General features: G+C 56.8%; 6 protein-coding genes across 6 annotated transcripts; 3 read left to right on the forward strand and 3 right to left on the reverse strand.

The window, feature by feature from the left end:
• Positions 1-90: 90 nt before the first annotated feature.
• Positions 91-2,610, reverse strand: V1518DRAFT_437715 (uncharacterized protein; the record flags this gene model as incomplete). The annotated part of the gene is made up of 6 exons (XM_066906334.1): positions 91-255; positions 310-398; positions 438-848; positions 984-2,162; positions 2,223-2,361; positions 2,518-2,610. The coding sequence occupies 6 exons, from the start codon at positions 2,608-2,610 to the stop codon at positions 91-93; spliced, it is 2,076 nt and encodes a 691-aa protein (XP_066759742.1).
• A 980-nt stretch (positions 2,611-3,590) lies between these two features.
• V1518DRAFT_415737 (uncharacterized protein) lies at positions 3,591-5,645 on the forward strand. Its single transcript, XM_066903884.1, has 8 exons — positions 3,591-3,780; positions 3,983-4,055; positions 4,118-4,197; positions 4,262-4,475; positions 4,532-4,659; positions 4,714-5,172; positions 5,229-5,324; positions 5,376-5,645. The coding sequence occupies exons 1-8, from the start codon at positions 3,715-3,717 to the stop codon at positions 5,394-5,396; spliced, it is 1,137 nt and encodes a 378-aa protein (XP_066759743.1). The 5' UTR covers positions 3,591-3,714; the 3' UTR covers positions 5,397-5,645.
• Positions 5,493-6,911, reverse strand: V1518DRAFT_415740 (uncharacterized protein). The gene is made up of 2 exons (XM_066903885.1): positions 6,299-6,911; positions 5,493-6,241 (listed from the first exon to the last, which is right to left on the reverse strand). Exons 1-2 carry the CDS (start codon positions 6,836-6,838, stop codon positions 5,621-5,623), a joined length of 1,161 nt encoding a protein of 386 aa, XP_066759744.1. The 5' UTR covers positions 6,839-6,911; the 3' UTR covers positions 5,493-5,620.
• A 124-nt stretch (positions 6,912-7,035) lies between these two features.
• Positions 7,036-8,174, forward strand: V1518DRAFT_415743 (uncharacterized protein). Its single transcript, XM_066903886.1, has 4 exons — positions 7,036-7,323; positions 7,382-7,452; positions 7,510-7,690; positions 7,749-8,174. Exons 1-4 carry the CDS (start codon positions 7,086-7,088, stop codon positions 8,030-8,032), a joined length of 774 nt encoding a protein of 257 aa, XP_066759745.1. The 5' UTR covers positions 7,036-7,085; the 3' UTR covers positions 8,033-8,174.
• V1518DRAFT_415745 (uncharacterized protein) lies at positions 8,057-9,029 on the reverse strand. The gene is made up of 2 exons (XM_066903887.1): positions 8,245-9,029; positions 8,057-8,188 (listed from the first exon to the last, which is right to left on the reverse strand). The coding sequence occupies exons 1-2, from the start codon at positions 8,933-8,935 to the stop codon at positions 8,112-8,114; spliced, it is 768 nt and encodes a 255-aa protein (XP_066759746.1). The 5' UTR covers positions 8,936-9,029; the 3' UTR covers positions 8,057-8,111.
• A 2,525-nt stretch (positions 9,030-11,554) lies between these two features.
• V1518DRAFT_250691 (uncharacterized protein) lies at positions 11,555-12,907 on the forward strand. The gene is made up of 2 exons (XM_066900998.1): positions 11,555-12,643; positions 12,695-12,907. The coding sequence occupies exons 1-2, from the start codon at positions 11,654-11,656 to the stop codon at positions 12,836-12,838; spliced, it is 1,134 nt and encodes a 377-aa protein (XP_066759747.1). The 5' UTR covers positions 11,555-11,653; the 3' UTR covers positions 12,839-12,907.
• Positions 12,908-13,039: the final 132 nt, after the last annotated feature.

The following is a 13,039-nucleotide window of genomic DNA, read 5'->3' on the forward strand; positions in this document are numbered from 1 at the left end:
CCTGCACAGCACTGATTCACCAGCATCGAGTACTCTCTATTCAAACACAACTAATATACAAACTCTTAGTGGATATATAATTCTTCCAGACTACGACCCTTTCTTGGCGTCCTTCTCCTGCTTGTGCTTGATTATCTTGTCCATATATGTCGTCACAAACATCTTGATCTTCTTCTTCTTGTCCTCCGATAGTTCCGACGTGCTCTTAGGTATGTGCCCAGGCCGCAGTTCCTTTTCGACAAGGATCTTAGTGATCTAGTAAACTATCAGTATATGCTCGAGTCTGCGCCATAAGAGCACAAAACTCACGTCTTTGGCATGCTTCTTCACAGCATCGTGCCCGATCTTGCTCTCATACCGCGCGACAATATTCGGCACGTATTTCGCAAACGGTAAGCCTGTTAGTACTAGCCAAAATCATATACAAACCCACACACTTACGAGCTTTGTGACCTTGACCTCCGGGCTAACGTCACTGTGCTTGCCGTCCGAGGACGACTTGCTACTCTTCGTCACATGTTTCTGCGTCCCAGTCTCGGCTCCCGTCTTGGTCGTCTCGACCTTGTTCTTCTCCGCAATCACACGGTTCGCATCATCGATAATCTTCTGCAAATCAAGCTTCTCCGGCTGTGTTGGCGCCACAGATACAGGTGGAGGCGGCGGCAGAATAAGCTCCGCTTCTGGAAACTCCCACTGCGTCTTGCCTTCCGCGCGGTTAAAATAGTAAGTCTTACCAGTCGGATCCTCAGCACTCGCCCAGCCCCATGGCAAAGCTGGAGTGCTGTTCGTATTCATGCGGTAAAAGTTCTGGCGCTGCGGTTGGGACCTGTATGACTTTGTGCCGACAGCTGACGGTCGTACCGTGCTCCCGCCATTGCTTGTTGCCGGATCGTTCCATCCTGATGAGTTATCTCGCCATGAAGCTTTGTCAGTGTCATGCGTCATTGACGTGCTCCAGCCGTCGCTTGCTGCCTCCTTTGCACTGGCCCATACATCACCGCCATTGGTCTTTGGAGCCGGAGTCGACGCTTCAGATTTCTCAGACTTGCTAGCCACCGGCCGCTCTCGTCGCGGAATACGGTACGCAAGCTCCAAGGTTTGCCACTCAGACAACAGAGCCTTGGATAGCGATTGTACACGCTCGTTGGTGGCCGTCGTAGATATGTCATTGACCGTGCCTTCAATCTTTGAACTCGAGATCTTGTTGCGCGTCATGCGTGGCCACTTTGATAGGATCTCAAGCACAAGCACGGAAATATCTTCCTCGCTTTTCCACTCCTTCAGGATGGAGCCCAGGATCTGGTAACCATGCATCTGCATGACACGCCGCTGCACTGCAAGGTCATCACTCATATCGATACGCCGCAATAGCTTGCTGACCAGCCACTTCTCTTTGCTTTGAACCAATGCACTCATAATCTTGGACACACCTGATTCCTGAACAGGACGCGTCGGCAACGTGGTTGCATACTCTTCGTCGTCAGTCGGCTTTAGCTTCCGCTTACGCTTCGGCACCGCAACGCTCCAGTCGTCCTCGTCCTCGCTCAAACCTAGCGCGTCCACAAGCGCCTGCGACAGCTTCGGCGCGGCCTCCGTCTGTGTCTTGCCACCAATATACCCAATGCAGTTGGGCTCACCGCAGTAACACGGCTGCGCCTGTGCGCCATAGCGATCAACATTGTAGTCGAACGTGATTTCCTCGCCTCGCAGAAGATCTCGCTTAGCAAAGATGCCCATACGGACTTTGTCCTTGACTACCCACTTGTCGACAAAGCAGTTCGGATTGCACGAGTGATTGCAAAACCGGGCAAGACATCCTTTCTGCGTTGCGTCGACAAACTCACCCTTCTGAAGCATCATGAAGTAAAAGTGCTTGATACCGTCCTCATCGTACTGCTGCATTTTGCGCCGGAATTTACCTTCGTCAATGACCTCGCCAATGTATTCGTAGATGAAGGTGCCGGCGCGGATAAACGACATTGCGCGCACGCCGTAGCCTTTCATGTCGGTCTGGATGATGTCAATGTTGGCGTACTCGCGCCTTTGAAACCGCTGGTTCTGGCAGTTATTGCCGCAGTTGCAGTCATTGTTCACGCATTCTATGGATGTCAATCGATTAATGCAGTCGGAGTGCTCGTCGCAAGCATGATTATTCGTGCCATCTATCCAGGGCGGTTAGCATAACACTCCGCGTCCCATATCGGACAAGGTCGCAAAAATACCCCAGCTCTCCTTGCAATCGCAGGTCATAATCTCCTCTTGCCCGGACTCGCCGAGAGTTCTGTTTGCGTACGTGCACGACTCGAGCAGTTCAAATGTGCGGAGCGCTTCTTCGGTCTTGGACGGCAGGTCGAGGAAGAGCTGCGGGGTGATGGCAGTCGAAACGCCATTTTTTCCCTTCTTAGTGATTGTTGTCTGGGGCCCAGTCGAGGCGGACAGATGTTCTGTCTTCTGTTTGCAGGACAGTCAGTCGAAGCTGTGATGCTGGGTGGAGTGGCAAGATGCAGACGGGCGTACGATTGAGTCTGCCGGTGGAGATTCGCTCGCGAGCTTCACCGGCGTGTCGGAATTCGCCAACGAGTCGCCGTTGCCGGATCCATCATATGTCATGATGCGGTGCGCTCGACTGGTGTGGCCTCCGCCGAGAGAGATTCGCGGCGGGAATTAGTTCAGCGCGGTGCTGCGGGTGGCAAGTGTGGCGACGAGGGAGCACAGCGGGAAGAGGAAGCGGGGATGTGCGCATGCGTGCTTGTGTGGAGCGGGATAGTGCACGACAACGTCAGGACAGAAAAAGATTTTGGCCCAGGACGGCTGCTCTCCGGCGCAAGTGAGTAACTGGCACGGGGGACACCGCCGCTGATTCTACGACTAACTAACAGAGATCCACGACAAGTCCTTGAACTGCTTTCGTGGGGATGCGCTGCACTGCGCAGACAAGAGGCGGTCCCGCAAGACCGAGACCAAAACAAAACGTGACTACAGCTGTCGTCGTCGTCGTCGTCGCCGCCGCGGTGGACACACCTGCACTCAGAAGCTGCTTGTTGAGCCGGAAAACGCGGTGCGGTAGTGAGACCGTGGCGAGTGCGGAACAGAACGCGTCCTGATTGTCCGTCATCAAGCAATCCCGCTCAACAGCTGCCACAGCGCTGCAGTCTGCTCACCATGGTCGTGCCTGGTACTGTACGCCGATCTTAAACACCGTTGTAACACCGACAACAGAACTCAAAATAATATCACGTTAGTAGACAGGCTATCAAGTATAACACAACAAAACACTTGAATCGAGAGGTCAGGTTGAGAGCAGAGGAGCTTCCGTAGAGCGTAAGCGGTCTGTGTCATATGTCGTCGGCTGGCCGGCTCGAACCGATCGCGTCTTCGTTAACTGAATTATGAAAGATTTGCCACTGGAATTGGCCGCTAAAATCACACTAGCACGCAGACCACAAACAAACCACTGTAGTGCCACGCTTAGAACATCGCCGGGGGTGGAAGCGGGAAGAAGACGGTATGGAGGTGGCGACATGGGAAGTCGCGAGTTGGCAGGCGAAGCAGCCGCGCGTCACGCGACTTCACGCCACAAACGTCGCGCGGCTGCATGATTGTGCCACCGCAGCCGTGCGCTGCCCACACAGTAAGCAACCGTCTCCCCATTTCCCATCATCACCGTCACATTTTCCCACAACACCCTCCGTGCTGCGCTACATTTCGCCGACAATGCAGCTCACTCTCAGAGACATTAAACGCCAGAAGTGGACCGTCGATGTCGAGCCCACTGACACGGTATGTCGTTTGTTGTGTACTGTTCTTCTGCGGCCTTCTCGCCGCGCGTACGGCGCTTCGGAGTCGTGTTCTCGCGTCGTTTCTCTGCGAAGCGTCGTGAAAGTGCTCTTGTGGTCCTAGTAGGCAGTGTGGGGGCATTCTAGAAGACAGAATCATCGGCGTGGACGCCTTGTCTTGCCGCAGAACTGACATTCTACTCCAGATCGCCAAGGTGAAAGAGATCGTCGAGAAGGACAAGGGCTGGGATGCGGCCCAACAGCTGCTTATCTACTCAGGTTCGTCGGCTTTTTTTGTTGTGGTGATGATCGATTATCGTTGCTAACTCTGGATTTTTCAGGCAAGACGCTGGTCGACGACCGGACCGTTGAATCATACAACATCAAGGAGACTGATTTCATTGTTTGCATGGTGTCGAAGGTCGGTTCTTGTCCTTTTTTTTGGCTCACATCAACAACAGCCGCTGACTCTGCTTTGCCTCCAGCGGAAAGCTGCTCCTGCTGCCGCTCTGCCAGCCACACCTGCGCCGTCTGCCGCACCCGTCGCGACTCCCTCTGCACCGGCGCCTGCTGCACCCGCTGCCGCGCCAGCTCCTGTCGCCGCCGCTGTGCCTGCGACGCCCGCTACGCCCGCTACGCCGACGCCAATCAGCTCTGCTTCATCTGGGCCGTCTGATTTCAATGACCCCAGCGCCTTCTGTACGCTCACTCTCTTGTACTACTGTGACTTTGTTCGGCGAGACTAACGAAATCAGCGGTTGGATCTGCTCGAGACGCTGCCATTGAGCGTATCTTGGAGATGGGCTATAGCCGGGAGCAGGCCGAGAGCGCGCTCCGGGCCGCGTTTAACAACCCTCTCCGTGCCATCGAGTACCTAGTTTCGGTAATATCCCACTTTTTGATGAGCATGGTAACATTTGCTCATCCGCTTCATTAGGGCATCCCCGAACACTTGGTTCGACCAGCTGCGCCCGCCGCCGACGCTGTCTCGCCTGCCACTGCCGCCGCGCCTAGCCCTGTCGCTATCGCCTCTCCCGCTGTAGAGGAGCCTGTCGCGCCCACTCAGTCATCCTCCACCGGTCTGAACCTGTTTGAGGCCGCGGCGCAGGCTACGCAGCAGCGATCAACGCCCGAACCCGCTGTCGGCGGCGGCGCGAGTCTCGATTTTTTGCGCAATAACAGCCAGTTTCAGCACTTGCGGGATCTGATCCGCCAGCAGCCACAACTACTGCAGCCAATTTTGCAGCAGGTTGTGCAGTCGAACCCACAGCTCGCGGCGCTGATTCAGTCAAATCCCGACGACTTCATTCGGCTATTGACCGAGGGCATTGAGGAGGACAGCGGGGGTGATTTCCAGATAGAGGTTACTGCGGAAGAGTCGGCCGCCATCGATCGGGTAGGTTTTAACTTCATTAAAAGTAGTAGTCGAGGTTCTAATAATGCTTGGTATAGCTCTGCAGCCTTGGATTCCAGAGGCAGGTTGTGATCCAGGCCTACTTTGCATGCGACAAGGACGAACAGATTGCAGCCAACTACCTATTTGAGCATGTGTGTATTCACAATGTTTGACCTTCTTTTTACAGTTACTAATTTGCTTAGGGTCACGAGGATGACGATTAGGCGCGGTTCTGCGGCTGATTATAAGTTTGCTTTGATCACATAGCTTGCTGCTGCTGTGTTAGTGTCTCGATCGGCGTAGCTTCCAACTACATTTGTGCGCCTACAGACATTAATGAAGTAGTTTGATACAAAAGGCTGTAGTATGTACGACTTTGGGATAAGACGGGGTTTTTGTTTTGAAAACCTCCACTTGTATACAATTAATTTAAATCATCGCGGGGAGTTCATCGTCTTTTCCGTTTGCTGCTGATCCTTGCGATATCGCTCTTACTCACGACAAGTCCTTGTTTGGTGAATCTTCCCACCGACTGGATCTTTGGCGCGCGGTCCTGCGGTTTCCGTTGAGAAGTGCCACTCTTCTTGGTTGCTTTGGGCTTGACCGGGAGCACGATTCCAGCTTCGCGCGCCTTAGCCTCGTACTTCGTCTGCCGCGCCGCTTGCGTATGGAGCATGCCCTTGCGCATGTTCATCGGCATTTTGAGCTTATTAAACTTCTCCTTCTGCGCATCTTCTAGCGCCTGTGGGTTGAGCGAGTAGTAATCTGTCTTTTTCGCTTTATTGTGCGCGCGAGATTGCAGCGCGAGGCTGTCGATTCGCGCGTTGAGCGTCTTGAGCCTTGCTTTGCCGATCGGGTCGAAGGACGCGGAGGCAGAGGAGAAGTATGAGCCTTCTTTGCGGTTTGCTTCAGAGAGGATGTGGGATTCGGTGATGAGGCGTTGGAGGGCGACGTCGTTTTTGAGGTTCATGGCTTCCGCGCTTAGGGGTTGTTCGTTAGTGGTACTGTCTTTAGCGCGGTTTCGCTGTTTGTCGATGGCGTATGCGATGGAGTCGTCAAAGACTTTGGTCTGTGTTGTCATGTGAGCTCTTGTGGCGGGGGATTGCGAAGGGGGTGGTATACTTACGACGGACTGTAGGCGTGGTGACGCTTTGCTGGAGACACGCTGCGTTTTGCTGCCGTCGAATGACATGACGACAGGCCCGTCGTCCTCTTCCTCGTCTTCTTGGGCATGGTCTTGTTCAGAAGTCTCAGTCCCGTCGTGAATTCCGGTAAACTCCTCCTCGTCATCGTCGCTGTATTTGATGTCGTCGTCGTCGTTGTCGCTAATATTATCGTCATCGTCGTCTGATCGGTCGTCGTCATCATCACCATTACCATCCTCGGCTTCCTCGTCACTATCATCCTCCATATCAAGATCCACAATTCGCAACCCATCCACTCTTTTCGACTGTACACTATATGTCCCTTTCCTAGCACCAGCAGAAGCGGCCGCGGCTGCTTTTTTCTGTCGTAGCTGTTCCATCACAGCGGCCGCGGCATCCATCTTTTGCTTCTTTGCTGGTCGTGACGACGCCAACGATAGTGGTGGTGGTGCTGACTTCTGCGCTTTGGCAGCTTTCATAGCGCGTAACTTCGCCATGACATCAGCTGCAGATTCGCCCATTTCGTTGTTGTCCTTGGAGAAACTCTGATTGAACTAGCCGTGGAGAGCTTGTCCTTGCCGGACGAGATCGCTGATGGATGAAATAATTTAGAGGGAGAAGTTTTGCGTACGAGTTAAGGTTTTGGGTACAGGGGTAATCATTCACGTGACCATAGGGACGATGGAGAACCTGAAGTGGAAGCACGTACACCTTGGCACGCTCCCACAACATTGACGATTCTTCTCCTCCCTACAGTACACACAAAGGATGACGCGTTTTCGGGGCTGTATCGATATCCACGCGGGCCAAGTAAAGCAAATCGTCGGCGGCACGCTTTCGGAATCTGACACTGCCGGCGCGGCGCTTAAGACAAATTTTGTCGCGACGCACTCGGCGGGGCATTTTGCGAAATTGTATCTGGATAACGATGTACGGGGTACGCATGTGATCAAGCTTGGACCGGGATGCGAGGAGGCGGCGGCGGAAGCGCTGGAGACGTGGAGAGGTAGGTTCTCAATAGGAGAGGGGAGGTGTGGGATGGTGTGCTGACGAGTGTGCTACAGGCGGATTGCAGATTGGCGGCGGAATCACGACGGATAATGCGCAGTACTGGATAGATAAAGGCGCTGACAAGGTGATTACACCGGTACTCCGACACGATGCCGATCATTTACGCTGACCATCCTCACAGGTCATCGTCACATCCTACCTCTTCCCGAACGCCAGACTGGATCTACAACGCCTGAAGGCACTGGTTGCAAAAGTCGGAAAAGAGCGCATTGTGATTGACCTGAGCTGTCGGCGACGCGGGGAGGAGTGGATTGTTGCTATGAACAAGTGGCAGACACTGACGGAGACCAAGATATCGCCAGGTATGTGTCGCGTTGTTCAAATTTGATGGAGTACTGGTTAACTGTTGTGCTCATACAGAAACCCTCGAGCTCCTGGCACAGTACTGCTCTGAGTTCCTTGTGCACGCCGCAGACGTCGAAGGACTTTGCCGTGGTATCGACGAAAACCTCGTCGTCGCGCTCAGCAAATGGTCACCTATCCCGACCACCTACGCGGGGGGCGCAAAGAGCATCGACGACCTCGCGCTGGTGGAGCGGTTAAGTGGCGGGAAGGTCGATCTTACGTACGGCAGCGCGCTGGATATCTTCGGCGGCGTGCTGGTGAAGTTTGATGATTGCGTGGGGTGGAATAAGAGTCAGTAGAACATGGTGGTTTTGGTAAGAGCATGAGTAGATGATGTTTTGTGTTGCATATATGTACAGTACAGGAGTGTAGGATGTATCACAGCCTGCGGGGATTGGGGGATAGAATGTAAAATAGCGGTCCAAATAAGGACTTGACGAATTTTCGCATGGAGCCTAGAGATCTCGTTAGTGCGACAATCGCAGGGCGTGACGGCCAGAGACATGCATACCACCCACGGCTTTGCCGCTGCGAGACGCGCCGCCAAACCAGGGGACAAGCGCAAGTTTGAGGAAGCGCATGCCGAATCCCTGCACCCATGGCGAGAGCAGCTGGTCCTTGACCGTGATCAGCCCGATCCGCGTCCACGAGCCGTGAGCACCGGAGATGCTGCGCGCGTATGTACGGTCGGAGCGCAAATCCATGGATCTGGCAAAATTGAAGATCACGGCGATGTGTTCGCGGAGTGGCTGGTACGGGTCCTCCTCAAAATCGATGATCGAGGTCGAGTACGACTCGTCCGATGCGTCGTCGAGCTCACCATCAACAGCGAGTATCTCAATTTCCTCACGCAGCTCGACGACCTCGTCGACGTGCCGCCGCGTGACGGCGCTGCTTGAGGTGGTGGCAGTGTCATCATTTGAGGGCGCGAATTGCGCAATAATCTCTTCCGTAGCAGCGCCGGTGACGCTGCCGCTGCCCGAGATGTAACCACTCTCGTCGTCGGCAGAGGCATCGAGCGACTTGAGGAACATACGTCCCTCGGGCGTATCGTCGTCCTTCATGAAAGCGGAAATGATTTCCGCCAAATCCGTCTCTGAGAGCTGTACCGCCCCCTCCGCTGCGCGGGCCGCAGCGGTCCCATGAGCGCCGGTCGCCGCGTCAGCGGCGGGGAACATGGAGATTGGGAAATCCTTGTCCATGTGGTATATGCGCAGTATGTGCTGGCAACAAGCTCACAGGAGCTATCGTGGACCTTGTTAATAGCTGCGCACGCACCGGTACGCAGCCCTTAGGAGTGGCGTCAGCGTCCGCGCATGTTCGATTCCGCCATGCGTTAACACAGTTCAGGCTTCGCGGGCAGCGTGGCTGGACGGGCCCGTACGCCGCCGGTCGCTGGGCATGTCTGGCGGCCTGTTTTATGTGGGGGAGGGGGGGGGGCGGTGGCAAGTGAGGTCGTGATCAGGGGACCGGGGTGTAATGGTTGCGGCGGCAAAACGTACAGCCACGAGAGTTCTGGGCATGCGCTGCTGCTGGCAGGACGATAGATATGGCGCTGGCCTGGGCTGCAGCGTCGCGCGCAACCGGGGCCGGCGGTGCTGCCTTGGACCGGATCACATCGTCCGGTTCTTGCGCGTGGAACATAGCGCTGCCTGCGCACTGAGCGTGCGGGCGGGAAGCTAGCGAAGTGGAACGGCGAACATGGGTTTCTCCGTCTCCGGTTAGCTCAACCGTTGCACGTTCGATACCGGGGAGTCGGGACACCTCGTGGACGAGTTCGCTATGCGCGGTGCTGGCGGTGCTAAACTGGGGCTGGCCGCCATGACTTGTGGAACACTTTGGGAAACCGCTCGCCGTGTAAGACCACGCCAGAGTTTTGCAGCGCGTGTTGCAAGCGTGTCGAGTTGCGCGCAGACTGCGCGCCAGGGTCTTCTGCCGGCAAAGGCGACGACGGCAGCGGCGAGGCAGTCGCAGCCGCCCTGCGAAACGACACTACCGCACAGCACTACTCTGCACCCCTAGCGTAGGCGCGCAGCCAACCCTTGCGCAGGCGGCGAGCAAGCTGGCGGCGGACTTCCAGCAGGCAGACTGCCAGGGTGCAGTGCGGTGACGTCAGGGCGGCTGCGCTGTGTGCAGGCCTCGCCTGTTCGCTAGCGCGTGGCCTGTGAAGAAGCGCGGTGGAAGCAAGGCAGCGAAGACGGCGCGTACGCCCGTGTCGACCGGCTCGACTCGAGGCGGCTGACAGTCTGACTGTTCGCGCCCGCAACGAGCAGCCCTCTGCTGCGTCCACCGTCGCCGGCCCCGCGACGGGGCTGCGTGCTGCCGCGCTGAGCATAGCGGCGACATCGTGCGATACTCCTGCGCGCTGTGTGCGCTAGAGGGCGCTCACGACACCACTTACTGGGCGCAGGCGCCGCGGCAAGGGATCGGTCTGCGGCACCGAGATTGGACGTGCAGAGCGCGATTTGGCCAACAACATTGCGGCTTGCGGGGCGTGTCGAACGGAGGACAAATATTAAACTCAGCTGGTGTGTCGAGCGCGTTTGTCGGTGTACGGGCCCCGCGCCCTGGAACCGCCCGTACCTGCATTTGGCTCGGGAGAAAAGCGTGGCAGCAGAAGCGCGGGCTGCGCATTCCAAAACCCGTGCTAGATTTGCCGGCAAGCGACACTGCGACATGTTGCAGGCTGTCCACTGAGCAGGCTGCTGCAGTGCTGCTGCTACAGGCTTGTCGCGGTGCTCGGGTCAAGCCGCGTGAGGTTGACGAGTGCAATCGACGTAGGGGTTTGCGCAGATGATCAGATAACCGCCCCGGGTCGCCAGGGCAGGCCGCAGCAGTTGTAGCAGCAGCCGCCCTTGCAATTTCGCGCCAGCCTTGAAATTGGGCTGTTCAGCCGCTCCGCGGGGCCCAGTGGGCACCACAGCCATATACCTCCTGCGCAGTACGTACCACTCTGCAATACAGTTTAGCGTGTGGGAAACTTAATCTCGCGCAGTCCGGCGATTTGTGTTTGGAGCGATGCGAAACTCTGGGTCTGCACTTGCAGCGCCAGGGTTAGGTCGCCGCGGCGCACCCGGCGCTAGTGCGACTCGGTATCGCGCGAGTGACATAAGCGGCGTCGACACGGCGCGACACAGACCGCGCCGCGGTGTGCATCGCGCATGGCGGAGCACGGCGGCGGCAGCCTCGCAGGCAGGAGGAGGGCTGCTAAACGCCGAACTCAAGACGACGGACGCAGCGACGGGAGCGGTCGTAGGCGCAGACGCAATTAGCAGGATGTCGCGCGGGGCCAGTGCGGATTCAGAATTGGCAATTTGCCTGCATGACACGCTAGGGGTATTTTATTCTTTGACACTTTTTTGGAGGCCTCGTGTACCGCCGCGCCGCTGCGATATGCCGTTTGCTGCCTCTCCGCGGGCGGGGATTCTCCGGCAGGCCGGCGGTATTTCTCGCGCTTCTGTTTCTTGAAAATTCCGTCCGGTTATGTTTATTTTAGTGCGCGCACTGGCGCGTAGCCCCTGCCTGCCACCACGCCGCGCATACTTCTCCTCTCCACGCCCGCCTCGTCGTCGCCACGTCTCCCGCTCGCGACTGCCTGTCCAACCGCCCCGTAGGTGCGTTACCTGTCTGTCTGCTCTGCTTGGTCGTTGTTTTGTGGCCGGACTGTGACAGTCTGCCCACCTTTCCCCCTCCTCGGTGGTGTTCGGGCTAGGAGCTTGCATCTTCCGCTGTTCTGCTCGCAAAGCTGACCATCACCAGATCGACCCAGCGTGTCAGGAATGATATGAGATCGTAATCCACACTCAATTGAGCGTGTCGGGATACTAGTCACTCGCTCCTGTCCCCCGGACATCCTTTGGATCTCGAGCAACTGCTCAGCAGACGACTATTCACTGGGGACTCCAACGGCAAGGGATTCTATGAACATTAGTCACATCTTGAATGTGGCTGGCCAAGCGTCACAGACGGCGGATCAGAACGCCGACACGGTGACTTTAGAGACTGAATCCAAGACGACGAGTCCGGCCGAAGCACGCACGTCGGTTGACTCTGTACCACCACCGCGGCAGCAGCAGCAGCAGCAGCCGCCTCCACCACCCGCAGCATCTCTCTTCGCGACGCGATACCGCGGGGACAGTATGCCGGCCCTCTCCAGCGCTGCGCAGAGCCCGCAGCGTGCGCCGTCGTGGGACGCGGATCCGGCGAACAAGCGTCTGAAGCTCGAAGAGCCGTTCGGCCAGGCTGCGGCACCGGCGACCGCCGTGCCGCCGCCGTCTTACGACCAAATTATGCGACCGAGGCCGTACTACCATTCGCACAACTCGATGCCGTATCAGCGCGCGCCAGACACGTTGCCCGCGGGACACGACTACCGCTCGCGACCTCACGACCGGTACTCTCCATACGCGCAGCCGCAGCCGACGCAGACGCAGCCTTCATCGCACGCGCAACTGCAGATTGATCCGCAGTTGCAGCAGCAGCCCGTGCCGGGTGTGCGCGCGGTAGTGCCACCATACTCGTCGGCGGCGCATTTCCTCCCGGCCAACGGGTCGTATCAAGACGGCGCGAACTACACGTACGATACGAGCGCGTATCCGGCAACGCACGAACATCCACATGCACCGGTGTCGTCGCTGGGCTGGTCTGCCGCGTCGTCGCGGGCAGCGACGCCGGGGCAATCGTCTCAGCAGCTGTCCACCTACGAGTACTACCGCGCGAGCTCGTACTACCAAGACACGCACTCGAGCGACCCGCATGGATACCATCCAAAAGCGGCAGAGTACGAGCCACACTCGACCGCGCCGCCTACATCGGAGGAGAACGAAGATTCTACAGACACACAGGTCGTCAGGCCCAAGCGGCGGAAGGCGCCAAACTCGACGTGGACGAACGAAGAGGACAAAAGACTGGTAAGAGCAGTTTGTAGGTGTCCGTGGTGCACGCACTAACGGACGGCGCAGGTTGACATGGTGCTGCGGACGCTGCCGCGGCAAGACTTCAACGAGTACGCGCAGATTCTGAACAAGCGCGACGGGCAAACGGTGCGGTACAGGTGGAAGGTGTTGATCCGGCGAGCCAAAGGCGATCTAGAGGACACGTCTTAGCGAGCACAGAGCTCTAGAACGCCGAGCGCTGAGGGTGTCGAAAAAAAATGGCGGCGGAGTCGGACGGCTCTGGTAATTTGCTTTTTGCTGAAGCATTTGCTTTTTCACATTTTAGCATTTCGTTTTAATTTTTGTTGTTCATGTCTGGTGGAATTTAGATGAAAATTGGTTTGCTAGAACAGGACTGGCTGTCCGTGCATA

Source organism: Limtongia smithiae, assembly GCF_038497785.1.
Source record: "Limtongia smithiae strain NRRL Y-17922 unplaced genomic scaffold V1518scaffold_5, whole genome shotgun sequence".
Taxonomy (NCBI): domain Eukaryota; kingdom Fungi; phylum Ascomycota; class Lipomycetes; order Lipomycetales; family Lipomycetaceae; genus Limtongia; species Limtongia smithiae.